The sequence below is a fragment of the Mycteria americana genome, chromosome 24 (genome assembly GCF_035582795.1).
Source record: "Mycteria americana isolate JAX WOST 10 ecotype Jacksonville Zoo and Gardens chromosome 24, USCA_MyAme_1.0, whole genome shotgun sequence".
NCBI lineage: Eukaryota > Metazoa > Chordata > Aves > Ciconiiformes > Ciconiidae > Mycteria > Mycteria americana.
In genome coordinates this window covers 3471072-3496717 of record NC_134388.1, presented here as the reverse complement: position 1 = coordinate 3496717, position 25646 = coordinate 3471072, and the positions used below count along the sequence as shown (strand labels likewise).

Sequence of the window (25646 nt, the reverse complement as noted above, 5' to 3'; positions counted from 1 at the left end):
TCAAATCCTTATGGATTGACTGTTGGAAGATTAGAGTCAAACCTAATGTGTGCCAATCACATACTGCTAAAAGACGCTTTAACCCTGAAAGTTGCCATGAGCTAGAAATAGTATTAAAAAGGCATTAGTTTCAAGAAGTGGCATTAGACAGCAGCTTTTTAAAATTCTGACTTTAAAGCAATAGGAATTTTCAAGAGGTAGCCCTGAACTCATAACTACAAGATTTGCACAAAACAACTGAGCAATTGGCTACTTTCAGTGTTTCACTAACCCAAAACTCAATGAATACAAAAAGGAGATTTTTTCCAGAACTCAAATGCAATTTTTAAATACTATTTTAAAACAGAGAGTTTCATATGAACAACCATCTGCTCTTGGAAAGACTACCAATGTACCAGTCCAGTTAGCTTCACAGCAACAAATGCCAGGCACAAAGCACAAAATTACAAATCACATTGGAGTGACTCTCCTTCCACACATACAAAATAAACCCATAGTCTGCTTCTGCGTGCAGTGAATGAGCAGTACGAAGGGGGTATTTTACTAAGAAAAGGTGTTTTGGGAAAAACATTATGAAATCATTTATTCATTCAGTTTGGCCAAGAAGATAATTAGTATACAATTCAACAGAGACAAATGACTACAATATTCATCCCCTTGCCATTCTCCATTATTTGTTTTGAAGAACCTGTTCACATCAGATTTATTTCCCAAAACTGGCAATCAGATTATTAATTACTGGTTGCTTTTCATAGTGGATACTGTATGAATATAAAGAAAAGCAAATATTATGCTTCAAAGACCTTATAGTGTAAAAAAAACCCTCATTGCAACTCAAGAAACAAGGAGAAAAAAAGGTAACCAGGGGAGATCACAGATGTTCCTATCTTGTACCAACTGGCCTGTGAGAGCTGCCTCCTTTACTGGGCACAGGCACACGTACGCTCCTGCTCGCTGCTTTTGGAAAAAAATACAGATAATTGCCTACAGCAGAACAAAAGAAATCGGCTCACTAGTAATAAAAGATATTTTTGGATTAGGAAACCCCTTGTGCTAGAGGTGCAATGCCTCTACACACACACTTTTCTTTTTTGAGGGGCGAAAAAAAAAAAAACCCACATTCCAAAGGTTTAATGCTCCTCATCCATCAAGCTGCATTGTTTTGAACTACAGCTACTACTTTGAAGCTAGCGCCTGTGTTCATCAGCATCAAAGGTAGAAGTGTTATAGCTAAGATTTGATAAAGATCAGCGACACAGTTTGTAAAGTCTCCCTTATTTCTTCTACTTGATCCCCTTTGTCACGTTGATCAGCCAGTTAGAAATGAAGTGGATAGAAACCCAGCATATATATTACTTAGAACATTAACTAGTTAACCATTGCACAGTACTCAGACGACGACACAGAGTGCTATTTAAGTACTGTCATTACTATAGGCTTCTGTTATTTTAAACTACACTTGTACTGCACTTGGCATCACCCAACGTCAATTTTCTCTGCTGAGCAAAGAAAAAATCCCCGCTGATTTCTGCCAATGTGTTAACAAAATGTGAATAAAGACAAAGCTCTGCAGTACCACTGTTGGTTCCTTCTGGTCTTTCCAACCCCTGCTTTCAGAGCCATGCCAAGCCAGAATTTGCAAGCTCATTCTCCCACAGGGCCAAAGTCAGATCAGGCTGAAAGAGTTATATGAAGCATGGAAGCACATCTCCCTCCCATCTTGTCTCAGTGGCAGAGTGCACTGTTCAAAAGCCTCCGTTATTAAAACCAATCTGTGATCCTGTCAGACTTCCATAGATCTTCATTTCAAATCAGGCCTGAGCTTTGAGCAGACACTTTCAAAACGCAAGAATGAGTTGCAGCAAGAGCCTTCTTGGATCAAAGACATGCTTCTCTCAATCCAGACTGGGACTACTGAGTGGTGATGAATTATTAGTGCTGGCGGAAACAGCAGTATGCGCATTAAACACGGTGTCAGTGGAGTAGGAGCCCACTTGAAGACACTGCTGTAAAAATAAGGATGTGATCACAGGTCAGCATTACCACCTTCCAAGATCATTATGGAAAGGTACAAAGACGAACCACAGATGGGAAGGATCTCCACTTGGCTAGGTTAGGTACAACAACTCACAGATGAGCCCCAACCTCTAAGAGTTTGTAATTTCAACAAACTAACTGAACAGGCCCAGTAAAGATGGACATAAAATAAACAGACTGAAAACTGAAATGGCAGCAAACTACACACTAATACCATGACTTCTGCAGTGGATTTAGATTAGAAAGAGAAGAGGACTTTGGAGGGGGAAGTCCATATACAGAACAGAGCTGAGTGAAAGGAGGAGGGAGACCGCATGGGTACGAGCAGCCAGCTGGCTGGCTGAGGTCATTTCATCTGTTCTCTTACAGAGCAACAGTCCCTCCTTGGACAAGTTCTGTAGCTGATCCCCTCAGTCCAAGAGTCTGGCTTGATTTTCATGGCATTTTCTCTCAAAGTTCGATGAGGGTGAATGAAGACAGACAACACGTGAGTCCTACCTCCCCAGAATACTGTGTCTCCTCTGTATCGGAAAAATTATCTTCTAATATCTGCCTACAACAGCATAATAAAACACAACAAAAACCTAAGTCTATTAGAAAGAAAAATCTCCACTATTCCAGCTGCAGGCACCTGATTGGGAAGATAATCCACATAACACAAGTTAAAGCTCATAACTCTTCATATAGTTTGGTTTGATGACTTAACCACATTAAAACCCCTCCAGTCGCCCAAGATTCAGTCTCTGTACAATATGCCGATCCCTTGGATTTTTAAAGCAGACTATCAGCTAGCATCATTCCCTCTCTAATGAGATTTACATCATCCTTCACCCACAGCATCATCTCCAGGACGAACAGTACCCCTCAGACCTGAGAGGAGCCTGGAGGAAGGCTTGTTTGAATATTAGTAGTATAGTGTGGTTTGTATTGATTAACTAATGACTGCGGTAGATGAAGCTTGAGAGGCTGTATTAATAACTCACTGCTGCACTGCTCTCATTTATCAGTGAATTACAGGGGGATGCAACTCTGCATCTCAATTTATCACTCCTTTCATGAATCTCAGAGCAAATCAACATGCACGCAGATTCTCAATGCAGAACGCCTGTTCCAAAGCAGCTTTCACCTAACAGTTTTGGAAGAGGTAGGAGAGCGAAAAGCTGTTCTGCCTGGCCATACTTTATCTCACTTTCCTTTTATTTCTTTTAATGAATATCACTGTTCCTTCCTCTGTCCCTTTTATCAACAGAAAAGGGTCTTGCTTTGCCAAATCTGCCTGAGAGCAAATGGTGTTGCAGTTAATCTATAAATCAACCATCACCATAAATTCCACTCTTTCTCCATCCAAAACTGCAGAGCTGTAAAACAGATTACATGGGATAGCAGAGGCAGGAAGGAAATTTGTGAGCTGCAAGGAGCCCATCACGGCCAAATGGCCTTCCCCTGCCCCTCCTTTCTCCCCCATTCCACCCCAACAAGCCTATAAATCTCTACTGTCAGGAGTGGAACACACAAACCGCAAATGTGTGCACACATTTAAGAGCAAGGCAACCTCACACTCTTCGCATGGAAAGCTGATGCAGACCTTGGGGATCAAGGGAGAAAAGGCTGCAGAATCTTCTTCTGAATTCCCTAACGCCAAGAAATAGGAAAAGTAAAACTCAGAAAAAAAACTTCTCTGTATGCAGCAAAATGGAAAGTCATAGTGTAACAAATTCAGAGTCCTCAGTTCCCTCAAGGGCAAAATGCATATGTGATTCCAGCTAATCTAGCTTTAAGAAACTCACAGGATCTCCAGGGTGCAAGGGTTACCGAGATCCCAATAATCAAGACTTATAATCACATCTGATCAATTCAGCAATTCAACCGCCTTGTGCAACGGCCCCCTAAGGGAATGTAATAGTTAGACGGCAATAAATGATGCAAAGGACAAGTGCCCTTCCCCCCTGCTGCCATACAATTCAGTATCAAACATTAAACCCAGCTGCTTTAAATGAGATTACATCAAGCTCACAACAAACTGCAACATATGTGAGAGTGTGTTAAAGCAGAGGGATGGTGCAGAATACCACATGGGGGAAATGGGGATAAGGACCCAGCATCTGCACTGAAAATGATGGAGGAGAGAAGCTGGAAGAGTCAAGCTCCATGACTGTATTAGGTCATTTTCTTTCTCCAAGATAGTTTTCCAGGAATTAACATATCTATCCTGGGGGGAGGATAGGACAAGAGTTCCAACTAAGACAGCTGCAACGCCCCCTACAACAACAATGAAAAATAAAATCAGCAGTGAGATCCTCAGCACTTCATATCTGCAGCTGCTTTAGTATATGCTTGTAGCCAAGAATAAAGAGGGCTCCTTTTACAATCCTCTCCCAGGAGAACAAGCACATCTTGCTTTAAATCTCCCCATCATATCACTGTTAGGAAATGTAAGGTTTCCATATTGATGGTGGCATCAGTTAAAGATACTATAAATTCATTAAATTGTAGATGTTACAAGCAAGTCCTCCCATGGACTTGTTTTCCTCAATTCCTACAGACAGACTTACCCTACCCAGGGAACCTCGCTAGACACCTGGAGGAAAGAAAGCACAAATTCTAAAATACTTTAACCAACAAAGTTTCCAGGTAACTATGTACTTTCAAGTAAGCAGTCTTAAGACTTTTACAAGACAGAATTCCAGAACTGTTTTTTAAAATGTAATTGTATCTGTGACCAGTGCTTTCAACTAATCATATTATTTTAAATAATATGGTAATGTGGTAATTTGCCCTTAATTCCACATAAACTGCTGCTCTGGCATAAAGTGTACTTTGTGATATCAAAGTCAAACAGATTAGGCATGATCTACTTTCAGCAAGGGAATGTTTTGGAGAAGAGACCATGTAACTTAAAAGCTAAAGCTGGCTCTCTATTTTAATTAAAGGGGATTAAACATCCATCATGATAAGGAAACAGGGACATTTTATAAAAATCAATTACCATCCTCAGTGTCACTCTAGTTTAACACCTGCAGTTTCTGAAAGAAAGAATACAGTATAACATCCCATTAGTACTTATAGAAGGTATATTAAATATTGTTGCTATACAGCAAGATCAGTCACAAAATATCTGAGAAAAAATAACCTTATTACCAAGTCAGGTGTTACAGCGTTGACAAACCAAGATAGAGACATTACACCTCCAAAGTGTATCCATCAAATTCACATTATTGAGATTTCAAGTTTCCTTCGGCACTTCCCTACCACAGGAAGCCCTCAAGGTAGGTATTGCACATTTTTATAGAGATGAAATGAAGTGATGGCGGAGTATCGCAGTGTTTAAAAATATGCTTTTGAAACTGCAAGGGCTGAGATGCATACGTTCCTCAATAAAATGCCATAATAACCGTGAAGTATGAGGCTTGGTATTCAGTTTTGTTGCTTCTGTCATTACAAAAATCAGTCTTCTGTTAGCATCGTTTGACAATATGCTCTATTTTAGATCTCAGCATATGAATGTATAAGGTAATTATACATAATATGTATAATTGATACAGTAAAAACTCCTACCGCAAGAGGTTTAATATAGGGCTGCAAAATAAAATACATTCAAACTTTTGAAAAAACTGACGACTATGAAAAGGTTGTAATTAAACTACTAATGGGAGAGGGACATTTTATTGTAATCTGAGAAACAAGCAAGCAAGAGACTCAATCCGGCAGCTCCCTGCCTGAGAAGCTTAACATGAAGTTACACAACAGCCCCAAATTCCTGCTACGTTTGATGGGAAGCGCCCGCACCTTCCATACTACCTCTTCAGCCTGTCAGACCGATTTTCCAGTTAAAAACAACAGCGTGACTACAATGTACACCAGATGCATGCACCTGAGAAACAGCACATCAGAAAAGACAAACAACTTTGGTATGAGGCAAGTACAACCCAAAAGGGGCAGTACGGATATCTTAGCAGCAGCAATTGTAACGGCTGAAGACACGTAACGCTGCTCATTCTTCTTGGTACAACAAGACAGAATTTAAGAAATAAATGCATTGCAATCTACAGGCATAGATAAATCATTTCATGAGACTGGAAGCAGGATGAAGCCGACTTGCATTACCCCCTTCCTCTCCCTCATCACTGGATGACCCCTTATGGCTCAAGTACTTCACTTAGCACTGAACAATTTTTTAACCTGCATCCCCAGTGACTCTGTGTAGACAACTCATATTGCTGCAGCCTGTTCTACTCTGCTTATGGAAAAGAAACAGTACGGGAAAGTGTTGGCAGCAGGACTTCTCTGCAGTGACAGAGACACATTAATCAAGGAGTTGTATGACCAAGCAGATGCTCATTAGGTTGTACAAAGAAGCCATCTTCAGTTGTTGAACCACAGACATTTATTTTAACTCTAATCCCAACAGTCCCCAAAGCACCTATTTTGTAAGAGGTATAGCCCAAAATTTCAAAGACAGAAATGAAAGACACATACAAAATAACACTTCAGTAACCATCCTCCCTGACCCATGAGACAGATTCCTTTCTCAGCTTGTCTTTGTCCACTGAGGTGGCTTCTCATGGTCTGAACATATCATCCAGACCTCCCCGAGAAGGTACTTCACCTCTTCCACAGCAAATAAACAGAGATTTCTCATAGAACACACTTGAACGAGGTCTGGGAGGTAACCTCAAATCAGCTTGATTTCCTTCTCACCTTGCCTTCATAAGGAAAGCTGGTGGCTTCTCACTGCTCCTACGCACTACCCTGCAAAGCAGGGCTTTGGTTGCACAGCCTGGATTAAAGTAGCCCGAGATAATTTATGAGAGACATGAAGAAAGAGTTATGGTTTTTAACAGACAATTTTGAGGCAGAATACTACCAATATACAGAGTCCTTGGTTTCACTATATAAATATCTCTGACAGCCAAACAATAACTCTGCCTCTTATTTTAAAGCTCAACCCCAAACTGGTAGACTTCGTAACTCTCCATACTCCTGCTATTCCCCGAGGTGCTTCTAAGATGATCACTGTCAGAGTCAAAGAGTCTATAAAAAGGATGAAGGAAGCTGGGAAATTTCCACAGAGGTGGTGCCAGAAAAACAGAACTAACATTTTAGCCATCTTTGAGTAAAGCCAGGCTGCACCACTGGAATTTCACCACTGAAGTCCAAGAGCTCCCCCAACTGAGCTCTGGGATGACTGCAATCACAACCAGAAGAGAAGCGATTGCTCGGGTACCTGGAAAGTTCCAGGTCTGCTCAAAAGGGTATTCAGATTTACTCCTCAGAAGCCAATGCTTGTTCACAGAAGAGCTTGAGAACTCATTAACAGAAGCTGTCATAGCGAAGAACAAGGAAAAAATGACTTGGGCAAGTGGCATACTCTTGCCTTATGCTTAAGGCAACAGCAGAGAGGCCTGCCAAACCAGCACTGGCATTCTGTCACAATACATCTAGTTTTGTGTTACACACTGTCATATATATAAGAAAACTCAGCTGAACGGGAAAACGTTTTGCCCAAAACATGGTCTGTCCTCAAAATCCTCATTTCCCCCCAATCGTGTAAGGTTTATAGAACTAGTTACTATAAAAGAACTATACAAACACAGAAATGGCTGGATAAAAATCCTCCCCTCCTTTTTAGGTGGGGTAAAAGTACCTTTTTAAAAAAAAAAAAACAACAACAACAACAAAACAAAACAAAAAAACCAAAACACACAAGCAACCAACACCCAACCAGGTGCAGAGCATGTTCCTGCTTTGATTTTTAACCAGCAACACCCAAGCTCCTTTACAAGAAGATTATATGATTTCTCTTCTCTATTCTGATTATAAGCAGTAATGCCTGAACTCTTCAACAACTGAAACCCCTCTTAGGGGAAGATCAGGTGTTCCCCAGCATCTCCCCAAAATCCTCACAAGATTAGACAGAAATAAAAGCTAGCAAGAGCTTCTAAGATCCGATACTTGCCAGATACAGTTTTCCATCTACAATTTCCACTTCTTTCTGATTTTTAACCTCTTCACGCAAACATGTTACACAAAGGTGTTTCAGGTTTTACTGCTTGGAGGTTTGTTTTCTTTGTTTCTCTACTATACAATCCCTATTTCCCACAGCAACAACATCAAACATAAGGACACAGGGAAAACCCACTGTTTAGTAAAGATGAGGCAACAGCTTCATGCAATGAGTTTACCATCCTTATGATATACACAGTATGTGGATGTCCACATATGATATCCACAATACTAAAAAAAAAAAAAACTAAAAAAAAAAAAAACCCACCAAAAGACCACCACCACCCCAAAAAAAAAAAAAAAAAAACCCCAAACCACAAAACCAAACAACAGCATAAAGTTCCTAAGATGCATGCAAGAAGCAAAACAGTTTAGGTTGGGCTACAAATATGTAGTGTATACTCCATTTCACATCTGTTCTCTACCTTTTTGCTCACAATGTGAGAGTTTGTGGAAGAGCCATTATTTTCATGTTGTAACCAGCTTCTCTTTTCAAGGTAATCTGTTCTTATTTCTACTTCTTGAAAGCAATAACCCTCTAATCCTGGGCTCGGAACAAAAAGCAAGCACAAGACAGATGAGGCAGAACTGGTAACATGCAGGCATGAAAGGAGCGGTCAGAGACAGCAGTGATCGCATGTCCCTAACGCAAACCCCAGGTCAGTTGCTCCTACAACTCTCAGAGCAGCCAACTCTTGTGTGCTGACCGGCTTCGCTGGTGGTCACTGTGCTGTGTGGGCAAAGAGAGCAAGCGCTTCTTGTGTGCTGGTGGCACCATCTACTGGAGATGGGGACCAAATAAAAATCGTTTTGATGAACTGCTTCTGAAGATGAAGGAAAAAATTGACAGTATCTAAAATGAGAACGTGTCACCTTTCATTCATAATCCAGATATATGTTTCTTGAGATCAAGCTTGTTTAACAGAGGTATCATAAGAGATTCTGCAAAATCCTCATGCATCTGCCTGAAAGAGGGAGACTAAGAATTGGGTATGCTGGGGAAACAGATTTTCTGACATGTCGGAAAGATTTAAAAAATTCACATTGAGACTACAGCTGAATGTTACAGATTCAGCCCCTCCTTCCACTCCTTTTCAAGACTGTAAAAGAACACTGTATCCATTCGTTACAGCCCCTTTGCTGTTGGTAGCTTTTATACTCCCGCAGGCACTAACAGCCTGGAGATACTTGGTGTCACCGGGGACTCATATGGCACAGAGAGGGGAGGATCTTGTCTGCCACTGCCAGGGCACGACGACAGCAGCTTCACAGTGACATTTAAGGTCTAATTTGCACGCAAATGTCAATATTTATTAGTCACATCAAGATCTTCAGTAAAGCTCTTCTGGGTTGCGAAGTCTCTCTGGTTATACTTTTAAATAGGAGGCTTGAGAAAAAAGATGACAAACTGGTTCTTGGTAACATATTCCAGATTTCCTAGCTTCTTAATTGCATCGTTATCTACTGATATAATCATTTCCAACCAGTCTATGCATCAACAGTGTTGAAAAATGCTTATCGTTATTCTAAGAACTGACCATGAAAAAGTAACCCTTTGACCTACCTTGTCCCTAGAGTTGTAAGCATATTTACATATTTAAAGAATGGAAATTTTAAAGTAACAGATGTTTCCTGCCTACAGCACAATGCAAGAACAACAGTCTTTCACTATTAAAGTGCATCTGAAGCATCCACACATTCCCATCGCCATTCGCTCTCCCACATTAGTGGGAGTGCTCTCCTATGCATTAGTTTCCAAAAAGCCCCCAGTGCTGAAATCTGTTTTTACTTGTAATGTCAACAAGTCTCCCTAATTCTGCTACTTTTCTAGAAATTCAGGAATTAGGCCTCCAAGCAAGACAGCATGAAAGTAAGTAAGACTGCTTTCAAATGTAGAGTAGGACAGGGGAAAAAATGGCAAGTGAGAAACTAAGTAGGCCTGATGGAATTAGGTAGACCTGAAGAAAAGGGTATTGCAGTGGTCTCCAAGTGCAGGCAAAGGTACATAGCCACTATCTATTAGTACTCTTTCACTTACCAGGATTTTGGCTCCCCAAAATGCAAGTAGTTGATACTGTAGAGATCCATGTCCTCCGTATGCCAAGCAAATGTCGTCTTCCACATCCCAAAGTAGAGGTAGGGAGTGTTTACACCTTCTATGATAATGCCACACTCATGTTCCACCATGTCTAAGAGGGTGTTCAGATTGCCAATATTCCATTCTTCCACATCCTGTAATTCAAAAGAAATGTTTTGTACTGGAACATATCAGGACTTGCTAAGCAGAATAATAGCCCACAGCTTCCTTTCAATGCCTTAAAATGTGGATATCCTAGTGTTATCTGCATTAATTTAATTTCACCTGCTTCCAGAAAGCTTACTTTTAGTGTTCATCAATAACTGTGAAAAGGATGCATTACCACTGCTTTGTGGCAAAGGGATTGATTACTAGCATCTCACTAAACGTGTTCCCTGAAGAGGCACTTGTACTATGCGATACTCTACCATTAAGTAACTGTTCTACTAATAAACGTAAGATAAACTAAGGGTAAAATACACTTCTCTCAATGACATATTCCATCCAGACGCTCTTCACCTGATGAACATGTATCAGCTGATGAGAAACACTAGACTCCAATGTGGCCAAAGTGGCGGAAGCCTCTACATCAGCTCAGTGCTTCAGATAAAGAATAGGGAAGGCAGTTTTGTTATTATCAATATTTAAACAGAAAGAGGAATAAAAAGAAGTTCTAAATCTGATAGTTGGTTTTCTCTACTTCAATGTGAAATAGAAAAAGTCACATAAACTGGTACAAATCTTTAACCTTGAGATTGCCTGAAGAGTAATACAATCTTCAAAAGGAAACGAACTTTTTCTTTGCACCCCTTTTCCCCAGTGTACTTAATACGCATGCAAGTAATGATAGGTGTGCGAGCAATCCCAGCTTCATGCTGCTTGCTGGAGTAAATGCAAGACAGTGAAACTCAAGCTACTCAATCTTCAAACTTTCTAAATCAACCTGAAAAAAACCCCACAGGGGCAGGGAGGAAAGGGCTGAAGAAAGGAAGCAAGCTGAAAAGCGAGATGAAAAGGAGTGCAGAGGGAGAATGTTCTTCATGACTCTGACACCTCAATGCTTGCAGCAATGTCAGTAATTGGACAATAGGAAATGTTCTTTAGGTGTGACTGGTAATTCAATTATTTCATTTCTGCTTATGGGAACTTGAAGGAAACTAAAGGAAACACCATGTATATTCAGTACATTGCAGAAGCTACTTCTCCTAAAGCTTGTATTTGTGCCTGTTATGTCACCTTCCCTGATCATACCATGGACAAGAATGCGATACCCTCATCAAAGCACCAAATACTATGGATAACTTTGATGTCCGTGGCTGTGAAGGCCTCAGATATCTATGTTAATTCCAATTAATTCCATATTAAACCATATTGATAATAAAAAGACACGCATTAACACGCAGTTTATACTGCAGACAATCAGACAACACTCCAAAAAAAGGCCACTTTCCACTCAAAAGAAAACTACAGAGGAAGGGGACTGCTTTAGATTAGCTGCCTAAACAGAGTAAGAAGATAAGCAACCTTTATCACTTACAGCAGAAGAAACCACAACAGAATTATTTTAAGCAGAGGATGCAATGTCATCAAGGAAAAGCTTAAACAATTTTAATTGTAAAATAATTTAGCACACAGGTGCATTGTATCCTAATATAGCTGCCTACAAAGAAAAAATCCAAATGCAAATATTTTAGTTGTGTTAAGAATCAAAAAAAGTATTTTTGATGAAGCACCCAACTCCTTGAAATGCTGCTTTTTTCTGGCTTTCTAAGATGCTTCAGCAGAAATCCCTATTTTATTCCCTTTCAAAAAAAAGAAAAAGGAAAAAAAAAAAGCCAAACCCTAGCATGATAGAGACCAGGATCAGTAGTTTACTCTTAATTTACCTGCATATCATCACATACATCTGGGCATGTCATTATGACACCAGTCCAGTTTTCTTTAACAACCTTTTCTGCAAGCTATATACAATTTTCAGCCAAATACTTTGTAAGAACTCATTTAAATCACTTTTTTCCTCATTTTTCTAGTAAAACTAAGCTTTTCACAGCTTCCATCGACTCTATTATCCTGAATCTCTGAGGAAGGTGGGAAGTTCAGTCACACTTTTGTAATGAGGGAAAAATAAAGCTATTATTTGCCTTTTTTTAAGGTTTCTAAATCAAATAAATTCTGAATTACTGCTCTTTAATGAGAAAAGAGTAATAAGGAAGTCAGTATCCATATTTAAAATAAATAAAAGAGGAGCATTTCACTTACTGCATCATATAGCGAGCCACTGATATCAGCCCCATAAATTGGCGAGACAAATGTGAGGTTCTTCCAGTACTTGCGCTCCAAGTCTTCAAAATCTTGATGGCGTGGAGTACAGTACCTGATAAGAACATGGAAAAGATAAGGATGTAAGAAGTCCTAAGGAACACTCATTACAGACAGATAAACGACTAAAAAGAAGTGTGCGTTTCAAAGGAGGCACACACAGGAGGTTACTGAAGGTGCAATTCATTTCTAATTCTACTCAGATTCATATAATTTACGGCCTTTTAAATCTTTCTACAAAACCTCTTCGTGCATCCTGACAAACAGGATGTGGACTTCTGTGAAGCCCCGGATGCCGATCCCAAGGATGCATGAGATGAAGTTATTACACAGGGAGCTGAAGGCAGGTAAAGCACTCATGTATATGCTGTATTAGCAATATTTCAAAGTTGATTGCATGACGGCAGTAATGCTTGAGTTAAAACCCAAGAGACTCCAGAGCTCTGAGAAAGCAAGTCTGCAAAAGGGATGCAACTGCAGCTCGTATCAGTTGGCTTGTCCCAGCTAACTGAAGTGCTCTGCAAAGTTCCCAGTCACTTCGGAAGACACTCATGTTATTAATATTAGCTCAGGCACTCCAAGATGCTTGTGTTTCTCCCTCACTAATGGAACACATTTTCCAGAACAACCATTAATATGCTGAGAGCTCTTCTTTGAGGCCCAAGATGTTCTTTTCAGGCAGATTCTTAGCCAAATACTGACTTCAAAGAATCTTTCTATACCAACTCCCAGAAAAAGATCTTAGATACACCAAAAGCCACCAAGTTACAAATTTATTTGAGATTCTGGAGGTAAGCTTTCAAGAAAAAGCGGTTTCCTCAAAAATGCTTCCTATTTAACAAGGCTGCATTTTCTTTTCAGCTTGTTTCTAGAAAGAAAAGCTTTCTGCACAACTCCCCCATTCACAAAGTAAGCGCATCACTTCAACATACTTCTCGCTATTAGCCAGACGCCGGTATTCTCCCACAGTCATAGGTTTCTTCTGTATATTATACTGGGTGAATAACCCCGACTGTCCAGTAACCACCTGCTGAATAGGAGCTGGGATAACCATGTCATCTATGTCATCGTAGGTTTTTCGCGGCTTCCATTCCTTAGGAGGAATCACCTGGAATTGGGAGAAAAAAAAAAAAAAAACCCTTCATGTTCACAACACGCAAACACAACCTCTACTGAAGAAAAAACTGTTGAAGTGGAAGGTATTTCATCCTGCTGCTGCAGGTTATCAGATAACAGCAGCATCTCAAATAACCAGCACATATGACAAGACACCTGTTCTGCATCTGCTGAAGTGCAGGACTAGCCGGCATGGTGAGAGGGCTGATAGCCTGCCTGCTAGCAGTCCCATCAGTACAGTGTCACAGAAGATGGCCAGTGATGATAAAAAGATATATAGTTATACCACGGAAATACACTGCATGCCAGAAGGACTGCATGTGCTTTCCCTCCAGAACAGCATTGCACTCTCACCTACCATTCCACAAAGCTGCATCAAGACTCCAGCAGCTTTACCAGTATGCTGCATCTCTACAAGTCCATTATCCTCCATAGTGGTCTAAACAACTATTCTATCTAGAAGATCACTTACGTTAGAGTTTTCTTGGGGGGAAAAGGGGGGGAGGGTGTTTTGTTTGGTTGTTGGTTTTTTTTTTTTTAAACGAGGAAGGCTCAAAATCCTCTTGCATTATTGCTGTTGATGTTTCTGTATTTGTAGGTGCCACATTGGGGACCAACTCCTTAAATGAAAAGGGGTAAGGGGTAGAGAAGAACAAAAGAAACCCGTGGGGAACGCGTGCAGAACTCTTTCCTCACTCTTGGAGGCTGTGCAGAAAAACTGCTGCAAAGTAGTGCTGAATCTGGAAGAAAAAGCTGTAATTTTAAACAGGAGAGCTGCCAACAATTCTAGGCTCAAGATCAGAGAACAATCAGTAGGACATTCAGTGGGCATGTGGAATGAGACAATAAAATATCTGCAATCTAATTTGGTGTAAGGATTAACCAAAAAAAAAGTTACGGGAACTGGAGGACAAGTTACTGACTTCGGTGGGCACGGTTCCTCCAGGATATGGTGAGCTCTACTTCCATTACAAGGCTCTGAACTGCAGTTGCAACAGAGACACACAAAAATTAACTTGGAATGCTCAGATTTACTCTACAAGTAGAGTAATTTCTTTACAACATCTGGAATTCACCAACAACCTTTATTAAAATAATTTACCCTAGCGGACTCATGGAATGTAATTGCTAGTACACTTGAGTGGACAAGGAAACATTTCACAGAGAGCTTTTTATCAATACCCAGCTCTATTTAGAACTGTAATAAAAACAGTAATTGACCTATGTTTTAGAAGAAATAAGAATTATTTCATGCCTAACAGCTTTCTTTCTCTGCTGTGCTTTATTAAGTTCTGCTAAGTACCATACGTAACAACTACCTTGTCAGAACAAATGATCTCTCTCAGCCTATGGTACAACATGACACAGCCACAGAAATACTCCTTTCTAATCAGTTAGTCCTGATTTTTTCCAAGCAGTTGTATGTCAAATACTGGAATTTAGAAGCTTCACACGAAGAGTTCTCATAATGTTTCATCAGGTCAATGTAAAGATGTGGATGGGAAGGAAGCAGAAAGATGTTTTAGAGCTGGCTGGAGAACTGCTTCCTGAAGGTCAAAAAGGCTTTCAGGTATTTTGGGAATCGCACATGCATACAGGACACGTTTACAGGTCTAGACTCAAGTCAGCGTAAGGTGGTAGCCCAGAACATTAAAAAGGTAAGAGTAAAAAGTCTGCAATCATACATATAGATATGATTTTGGCTCTCATCCCCATCCAAACCTAAGCAGACTTCAAAAGCTTGGTCTTTACCCTACACTCTGGGGCAGCTGAAAACCTCATGCCTGCAGCCCTCGAGGACCATGGCTACCACTGTCTATACCCTCAGCAACAGAATCAGGACGTGGAAATACCCTTAACCCATCTCTGCAAGGGCTGGGAATGCCCTTGTTTTCCATTTAGGGCTCAGGAGAAGACAGCCTGCAAATGAACACTTCTTTCACTCTTACGAAAGGCCTGTAACTCCTCTGCCTTTCCTCTCTCGGTAAACCAAAACAGAGATTGCAAGTACAATTTTCAAAAACACACTCTCTGCTTGACTACATGAAAGCAAACTGCTTCTGAGTGATATAACTTCATAGACACCTTACATAAAGCAGAGCCTCGGGAAGGCAGCCTTCAGGAAGCTTTCAACTGCCTAAGTTAGGGCGACTCACCTTGGCAAGCCCTGCTCGGTGAGCTCCTTGCGATTCAATGTAGGCAATGTATTTCCCAAAGTCCCGAAACTCCTCAAGGGTGGGACGAAAGGTCATGATCTTACAGCCAGGGTTCTGCGGACTTGGGTTTTCCGACCCCATATTTCTAGTACGGCGGCAGCGCCTGAAGAGGGGAAAAAAAAATACTGGTTAAAAACTTTTGTTTTCTTTCTACTTGCTTTAATGAATTTCACAGAAAGGCATGGATATATTTTTCATTTCTCTCCCCTATTCACCCAAGAAAGTATTTGTAAGTACTGTCGTCTTCATGGATATGAAGTACTGTCCTCTTCATGGATACGAAGTACTATCCTCTTCATGGATACGAAGAGCTTCCGACCAAAAATCCACTTAGTCTATTTGTCAGCAGGGCCCTAAGAAGGGTCAAGCATCAGGGAACTCCTGATGCCAGCATCGTCTGAGAGATCGGATAGGGCCTAAATATAGATCATAGACTTAACATCGCCCCCTCCATTCATCATACCGAGTTGTGCCTCATCAGAATGGCAGTCACGAACAACAAACTTCTCACTACCTTCAGCATCTATTCAGCGTGTGCACGGAACTAGCTGCCCCTCAAAGTTTTCCACCAGAATGCTAGATCCTTTTCTATATTTAGTTACAAAACCAACAGCTTTGGCCAATATATTAGCTACTATTTGTTCTGTTTTTTTCCATGTGCTAGGCTACATTAAAAATCATAAAATTAGGGTTTTTTTAAATGTAGCTTCATTACATTTTGATTGTATTTGCAAAGTACCTAGACAAAATATTGTCGGACAATTCTTAAAAGAAATGTAGATGGACAATTTCAAAACGTTTTTCAATGTGAAAAGCAAAATTGCTCATATTTACTTCAAAATTTGCAGGGGAAAAAAAAAAATCCATAACAATTCAGGATGAAATCACAATTTTTTATATGGACCTTCTTCAGGTTATGCTGGAAACTTCTAAGGCAAACAAAATGTTTTAATGGCATTTCAGTTGCAAACTTAACTACAAAAATATTCTCCATGTCAGAAAAGCAGCTACAGCGCATACAATATACTCAAGCTATCACGAGAGGGCAGTACGGGGCTTTTAAGGAATAAAAGGCGCAGCAACACGATGTCAAACGTGACTTCTAAATCACAAGCACAGTATGTATGGATTTAAATTGATTTTGAACTAGCCAAGAAGTATTCCAGATGCTACTAAAAGTACTCTTTGTGTCAGCAAAAACAAAACAAAACAGAGAAATACTGCTGTATCAGTGTTTTAATCAGTGAGCGTGGCACAAAACTCACACTTCTCCAAAGAGACAGCAGATACTCTCACTTGCTCCCTACAATTAAAAACAACATCACACACTAATTTGGACAGACTCAACACCCAGCTCACCCAAGGCACCAAGGTTTCCTTTACAATTTTAACTGGGTAACAGTCTTGTTTTGGTTGGGTTTTTTTATCATTTCAAAGGCAAATGAACAGTTTTGACTTGAAATTTTAGAAAACAGAAAATTTTAGACTTTTTCAGAATAACTTTTATGTAAAATTTGTTTCAAAACAATGATCTGCAAGTCTAAGCCCATCCCCAATGCAGTCTTTAAAGGAATTTCATGCATAAAATCACAGCCTCTCACGTGCTCGTTCTATCCTCCAGCACCTGCCTGGTGCCTCCTCGACCGCAGCATTGCTGCACCCCAAAACTGAAGGCGATGCCAGAAGAGCTCTTCCCAAGCCAGGAGCCAGAGATGCAAGGCACACTCCATAATAAAATCAAACTATAAACCCCAATATTGCACAATCTCCCAGAGCAAAACCAACTGAGGAAAAAGATACGGTTTCACTCCCTTCACCCCGACAGATACTTGTAACAACTGCATTTCTGATATAAATTGTTGCAGTCTTAAAACAAACAGGCCCTGTAATCAGCCCCTCCCATCTTCAGGGTAGCCCTGCCCAAAGAGAGTTCCAACCTTGCCATACAGAAAAAAAAAAAATCTGCTATGTTTCAGGGTCAGCACTTTAAGATAAGAAACATACTCGATCTATAGCCACAAGAACAATTTACTACACAAATGTTTTGCAGAAATACAAAAAGAGGAAACAGCATCTCCCGTCCCCGAGACGAACCACAGGAGCTGATAAGCTCCAGGCATCCATCTGCCAGAGGTTTCCTCCAAACTTTTCCTCCGTGGAAAAGTGTGAAGAAAAACACTGCTCACCAGGAAAACATAGCTGATCCCGGTGAAGAGTTGGAAGAAAAGAAAAGTGACTGTTGGAGAAGCGGGACAGAGACGGAAACCACCCCCAAACTTCTATTCCAACGCAATCTGACTGAGAATACTTCTGCTATTTTTAAACCGGGTCTAGAAATGCCACGAAAGTTCAGCCGAGCGGGAAGCACCAAGTCACACTCTGCTGCAGCACTGCGTACCAGCTGATCGGGAGTATCTGGCTCGGGGAAAGGAACTTGAATTCTGTCCTGAGGAGGATCCGTGCCAGCACCATCTGCTCCAGGGATGCCTTCCCAGTTTGTGCAGCTTTACCCACAACCGGGGGGGGGGGGGGGAAGTCAAAGCCAGGTTTTATCCCATCTTTTCCTCAAGATCGTCTCCAGCAATTTCAATTTTTATTTTATGAACTGGGAGTGAGTAGTCAAAATACATGCTCCATCAAGAAGGCGGGGGAGGTCAAAAACTACTTCATGCAAAGCTTAATTAATTAAAGGGTCTACCTGCCTCAGTGCAAGCAATGTTGCTCAGCGCTCTGGAACTCTGTCGTGCAGAGACAGCAAAGCACAACAGATTCTTCCATGTTTAATCCCATCTCTCTATTCTAAGGAACATCTTAACACCTACCCTAGATAATGTTTGCTGCAATGTATGTTCATCTAACTAAACTAATTAAGCTATCACAAAAAAATAGCCACGGAGCACATGGGAAGGGAGAATCAGTTCAACTACTTCAGTCAGAGAAGCGCCCAAAGGCCCTGCCTGTATGTGCTTCCTCCCCACCAGCCCCAAGGAGCTCGAAACACCCAAGCCACAGAGAAAGCTTTGGGAGAAAAGAATTTCTTTCTTAACTACTTTGCACATCGCAGCACTAATGTATTTTGGATAAATAGCGGCAGTTTTTACTGTTACCTCCTTCCCAGCACCCGATATCACGGAGGACAAGAGGCCAAGGCAGCGGGACAAGCCCAGGGCTGCGATGGCAGCCCAGCCATGCTGCAGCTTCCTTATGGGATTGTCAGGAGACAGCCTCAATAAAACAGTAGTGTAATAAGCTCGCCAGCATCACTGAGGAAGATTTCACGGCAGAACCCGACTATTCTGAGAACACTGAAAGCATTTTTCATTCACAGCTCTGCCGTGCAGCCGGGTGGATGGTGATGATGTGAACAAACTCTTCTCTCTTTTCACTATTAATAGTGAAAAGGATGATTTTGCAGAAAGAGTCTAAGCCCCCTGTTAGTTCTTGAAAAGAAGTATTAAGGTATTTTTCTCAGCTGGGTGCATTCTGTTTCTTTGTAAGAGAGAGTAACAACCTGAAATATTATGAAAACCTTCTAATTTGCAACCGTGGTAAGGAAAAACTAAAACTTGTCTCCAGAGGGATGATCTCGGTGGACACAAAGAGCTGAGTTTTTAATTTCAGTGACTTTTACATGAGACTTTTCCCTCTAAAATTGATGTGAACCAAGTCACTTTTGTGACTGAAATCCTACACCTGTTGATTGAAACCTTTGTACGGCAGAGAAAAAGCCCAGGAAACCCAGCCGAGATCAAGGACTCCTGCTTGCTAAAGGACTTACAGGACTGGGAATCCTTCCTCCAGGGAAAGGCTTGGGACTTTCAAGTAGTTCCCCGCTGCTCCCCCACTATTGATCTCGGAGGAGTGGATAATGCCAACTCATTCTCCTCCGCTTTTGAGTCAGGGGGCCACTTTGACTAAAGGTAGTGACTATTAGTGGAAACAAACCTGCCTTCTGGCACCAGCGCTGGAGCTAAATACTGCACCTACACCCACCGTGCACGCCTGAAAACGTAAAGCAAACCAGTCCTGCTGGTTTGCTATAAACCCTCCGTTATCAATCCCGATTTGAACAGTAAAAACACGGCAGAATTTATGACAGAGGACTTGCCTTGTTTATACAGTAACACTAGAAGACCATCTTTAATCTTGCTAAACATACTTAATGTGCTCCCTGGGATTATCAGTTTCTTCAATAAACCAGAACGTGTGTACCTTCAGAGCCCTTTAAAGGCAGCACCAGGTCTAAAGGTAAACTTCTACCCAAGCGATGTATGCCCTACCACCATGTACGGTACACCATATACAACTGGCAAAACCACGTTTGAACGACCTCCTGTCTCTCCAAAGGTGCAGTTTTCTACCATTGACTGCACAAAAACTCCTACTACGTTTCTCCCAAAGGCTTTGAAGCCAGACAACCAAAACTCAAAAAGATGAAGGAAAATGCCCTTTGGAACATATGCCTATAGCAAAAAAGGAGAAAGTAGGCGTTCAGAATCTGGTAGACAAAACCATTGCATGGAAGCTACAGGCAGCAAAAATAACTTTGTGAGGAGAGGATATATAGCATCCACAGCGACTCCACAAGATTTCGCTTGGGTCGTGTTGGGAGGGGCTGAAAAGACACACGGAAATATCCTCCCGAGTGCACGCTGCAACCTCCTGCCAACTCAGAGCAGAAAACACACGCGCTAGCCCCCGCGCACTGGTGCTGGGCACACAGGCTGGCACCGGTATCACACCCTGCTGAAGGAAAAAGAACCACAGCCATCAAAATTTCACCGAATAAACAAAGTGCTGGCCACAGTTTGAAGCAAGAGGAAATTTCACAGCAGTACCAACTTGGATAGCTCCTGAGCTCCCATCCGCGGCCATTTGTTCTTCTCCTGTGCCAAATATGATGATTTGTGGTGCCACAGTGCAAATTGATCGGGGAGCTGACTCTGGTTACATGGCTGTGCTTTAAAACAAGTGTGTAGCTGCAGAGGTGGGACTTCTACGGCAATAGTGCAAAGTCACCATCTCAAACCACAGCCCCGGCATGTGACAAAGAGAGCTTGAAACATCTGAAATAGTGACACAAAAAGTCTTAGTGGATTAAACTTTTCTAGAAGGCACGCTTCTAACAAATTCTCCTCCTACAACATAGTCTCTCTTGCCCAAACAGGAGAGCTTGTTATCTCCTACCTAAACTGGAGTTTGTACATGCCTAAAAATGGATTGAGGGTTACTGGTGCTCTTCAATCGAATTGCCCTTTTATCACAGAACACTGAACCTACTAACTCTTAATCTAATCAATGCAGACAACAAACATCACTGCACTTGTAACACCAGTAAAACTGCTGTTAGCTGTTAAGAAAATTAAGTTCCACAGCTCATTACACTACGTAAGGACAGTGAATTATACACCCTTGCAGGAGACCATCTAAAGACAATGCACGTCAAACCAAGGCAGGAAAGCGTAGTAAGTCCCAGATACTGAGGAGGAAAAAAAGAGGAGATATAATGAGAAGATCTAAATGAGGCACATCTAAATAGCTTAGATAATTGAAGACATAAAGAATATATACCCAGCACAAAGCACAAAAATCATTAATATATAACAAATTATTCATTTCAATGCTGAAAACATAGCAGCTCACTCTTTGGGGAAGGAATTCTGAGCGCATTCTACTCCCGAGTCGAAGAAGCTGCTATCAGGCAAATAATTTACCGTTTTAATACTTTAGGAAGATAAAGAGAGACGCCATATCTTAAGCAAGGTTTTTAAATCATAACAACAATATCTTAAAACCTCCCCTGCCCTCTATTTTTCATTATAACTCTCTGGATGTGTCAGAGCACAATCAAAGCCTGGCAGCACTGTGTAACACAACGGGAAACTGAATATCAATGGTAACAAATTCTCTAATCTTGTTTCAACACCCAAATTGTTCAACCTTCTGTCTTCTTCCTTACCTGGCAATTTCCCTTCAAAACTCATGTCTATGGATCCAAATACATCTATTAAACCTCCCCTGCCCTTTCAATAATAACTAGAAAAAGAGAGGTTTGACTCATCCTACGATTCCTCACCCTAGGGCAGGCTGGACGGCGTGTTAAGAATTCCTCATTACCTGGACATGGTCCCCACCAGCCAACAGGACGTGCCTTATTTCACCGTCACTGAGAAGCAAGCTACCATGGATTTACCACCGAGCGCTCTCTGGAAACTCCCACAGAATGTTCAGCACGCTGGAAATCCATCCTTACCTCATCGCTTACCTCACAGTGCCCTGTCTGCAGCTGTACCCAGAGCTCCTCTTTCAAGTGAGACCATGCTGGTAGGACATCGCTGTTTTCCCCACAGGCATGGGCAAAACGTTAACACAACTACTTCTGTCAGTGCTTGGAAAACTGAAAACTGAACAAAGGACTTAAACTTGGTCATTTATCTCATTGTCCTCAATTAAACAGTCAATCAGATTGGTTTTATGCCCATTCTCAGGGAGATGAGGCCAAGCTGGGCACTGATGGAGTGTGGGAGGAGGCAGAGCAGCCTCCCTCGCCCGCAGTAATGCACACTGTTCTCAGCAAAAACAAAAACATGTTGTACAGAGTCAGTTAGACAGCCAAGTAGCATCACAAGAAATCAGGATTCACAGCCTTGCTGCAAGTTTTTACCTCCCTCTGCTCTTCGCCAGAAGGACTCTGAGAAATGCTTACGGGGGAACTTCTGCCTTAGGATCCACATCCCCAGGCTCGGACCCGTAACTGGGCTTGGGCTACACGCTCCCTTCAGGATTAAAAAATAGGAAAGCTTGCGGTCTGTGAATTTTGCCCAAGTCTACTTCAAGTCCGTGGCAAACTTGAAATGAAATTTAGTTTAAGGGGGGGAAAAAAAAAAAAGCTGATCCTCAACTGAAAATACTGTAAAGTTACAAAATCAAACAAAAAACCCCAGCAAAATACAGATTTCAAGTGTGCCTGAACTAACTTCTTGTTCTGACTCGCTTAGTACTTCTGAGGCATTTCACAGACGATAAGGTAAGAACCCTGTTTGTGAAAAAATTCTTTAAAGTTACTTTTAACTCATTATTTGACTACAAAGTACTGAGCGCAAATATTAATGGAAACCTCGTGTTCATTTGAAATGGCATTTTTTTAATCAATTGGAGAGCAGATTCTTTTATTTCCATCTACTTCCTTTCTCAGCAAGCCAACTAATTATATTCAAATTTACATCTAGATTCTCATGGATCAGGCACTATCAAAAGTTTCTTAGTAGAACAAAAAACAAACTTTTGCAAAACATCAAGGCTATATAAAACAGGCAATTATATATCACTAGTTTTAGATAAGTTACATGTTGCAAGCATAGCTGTGACAACTTTCCTTTCTTCCCCTTTATTCCCGAGAATCAGATTACAGCATTTAGACAAAGAGAGTGTAAATTTGTAAGTTTGAAGTTCGTTGTGCTCTTGCTCAGCCCAGTTTTAAATGACTGTAAGACTGCAGCAAGAATTTAAAACTAACGCCTCTTCCAAAAAATTATTTATATATTCAAGTGATTACATTTTTAACCTCCAAAGTGCTCTGAGCTTTGTATATCCTTCATAAGGCCTAAGTAAATATAACAGAAGATTTGAGAAAGAGGAGCAGAGAGACAACATTCCCATACAGGCATGGCGAGTACCCACCAGCCGAGCAGATGAAGATCTACAGTGCTTGGGATTTGACAAATTAGAGTATCTTCTATTAAATTTTACACTCCACAAGGCTTCTCCAGAATTCCAGATTCTCCTGTACTTGAAATCAAGCAGCATATGTAGCTCATTAAAGTAAAATAAAATTTTCCCTCAAAACATCCTCTTCACTATATAAGTGTACAGTTACTCATACATTTCTTCAAACTGCAGCAAAATTATTTAGTCACAAACAGCACTTAAAAGCAGAAAAAGTGTTTCCATTTAAGAGCAATAAATCTGTAAGAAATTAAAACATTTCATTATTGCCTGAAGCAAGGTAGTCAACAGCCTTCTGTAACGTTTATTTCTGACTAAATTCAGAATCAGTACCCCACCATCTCCCCCTCAAATTCAATGTTTTACTGAATATGCAAGACAAACTCATACTAAAAACACACAAATCGGCATACCACTACTGAGACAGAATCTATCACCAGGTATCTTAGGAACTTTAGTTTACTGCTGACACAATAGTTATCTTTGCTGTCTTCACTGTATTTACTGCAAGGCTATAGAAGTATTAAAAGAAAAAAAAAAAAAAAAAAGAAGTGCATTTCATCTGGACTGGTTCTTTTCAGCAGCTCTACTGTAACTTTGGATCTTTGATGCCGGGTACACGAAAGTACTTTGGGTTCACTTTGCTAGAATACGAAGAACAGCATTTAGGGGCTCATCACTTCAAACTGCAAGACCACAGTGACAGGAGAAACCTCCTGCCCAGACCTGGAGCAGTTGAGGGGGGAAAAAAAAAACCACCACACTACTCTTTTTTATGTATTCCTGTTCAGTCTGAAGAAGAATTCAAAGTCTCAACCCGCAACACCTGAATCCAAGGCAGCACTGCTGCAAACCTTTAAATATTGTAAAGTAATCCATCACCTATTATTCTTATCAGAAAGCGTATGCGTTTCAGAAAACTTGATTACTGCACTGCTTTCAAAAAAAGGTAATTCCAGTATCAGTTAATACCTTAATGAGGATTAATTCCCAACAGCCTTCCTTCAACAAACCTGCCAGAAACTACAAGCCTGCAGCAATGTTCTCAGTAACTTGCTCAACTTCTTCTCTAGGTTGCTTCAGATTTTTGTACAACAGAATTTCAACAAATGTGATTGTTGTCAGTGCTTTTGACTATTTTGCCAATGTAAAAGCAAAATCTTGGTTGCATTTTTCGCACAAGGTGCTTTAGGTCCTGCCTAGAGAGGGTGTGACACACTGACCCAGATTCCAGGCTTAAGAGCAGCTGCATTGCCAGAGAAGTACCTACCCGGGAAGAGACTAAGAGGCAAAGCCAGCAGCGGAAGAACAGGACCAAGAAGCATAACATAGCTCGTACAGCTCCAGAAGTGCACTTTAGCAGGGATACCTATCCTCAGCCGCACCCGTAAATTACTTCAAATCCTCATCGTCACAGAGAGACGCAGGGGGAAGCCCACAGTCTTCTGTTAAGCATCTTGTGTCTCATTTCATATCCATTTCACACTTCTTAACCAAAATTGCAACTGAAAGGAGTGACAATTTAAAACCCAAATTAAAGCAAAACCTGGGAGAAAACCAAGCTAGTTTCACATCATCTTCAAGGTAACAGTAGATAAATTTAATCTCTCCCAGCTCAGTTTTATCCAGTTCTTCTCTCTGGAAGCTACAGCTCCAAACCTTAACACATACATCACAGCCAAAGCTGCACTGCTTGTTTTGCCAACACAGAACTGAGAACAAATATGGCAAACTTCACATAAACTTCTTATCTACAACAACAACAAAAAACCACAGAGGCTCACCAAAGTCCTCCCCACTACTCTGAATGCATATTGGAAATTGTAAAGGAATATCAGAACACCTCAGGAAATCATCTTAACACACCACCAACTTCCAACATTGTCTTCTCAGGCCATATTCAAATACAGTATTTTTATCAAATAAGTTTAGGAAACAAAAGACCAACCCTATATTTTCCAAGAAACTGAGATTTGTGGCTTGTTCATGAGCCTTCTGAAACAGCAAAGAAAAAAAAAAAAGAATTAAGTTGCAGGTCATTTTTGCCATGACTGAGGCACACACAGACTAAGTAAGGATCTTATACTACACAAAAATGTCACAACAGAATACAAATGCATTCTCCCCTGTTAGCAGCCATCCCATAAGAACAT

At 40.9% G+C, this 25646-nt stretch overlaps 1 protein-coding gene across 3 annotated transcripts in view; it reads right to left on the bottom strand.

Moving 5' to 3' along the window:
* The window catches only part of KDM4B (lysine demethylase 4B), a 92806-nt gene that overhangs the window by 63399 nt on the left and 3761 nt on the right, over window positions 1–25646 (bottom strand). For all 3 annotated transcript variants that reach the window (XM_075523933.1, XM_075523931.1, XM_075523932.1), the window contains exons 2-5: window positions 15709–15871; window positions 13369–13544; window positions 12377–12491; window positions 10079–10272 (exon numbers count right to left, since the gene is read on the bottom strand). In XM_075523933.1, coding sequence (XP_075380048.1) covers window positions 10079–10272; window positions 12377–12491; window positions 13369–13544; window positions 15709–15849 — 626 coding nt within the window. In that variant the 5' untranslated portion in view covers window positions 15850–15871. The remainder of the gene's footprint in view (window positions 1–10078; window positions 10273–12376; window positions 12492–13368; window positions 13545–15708; window positions 15872–25646) is intronic.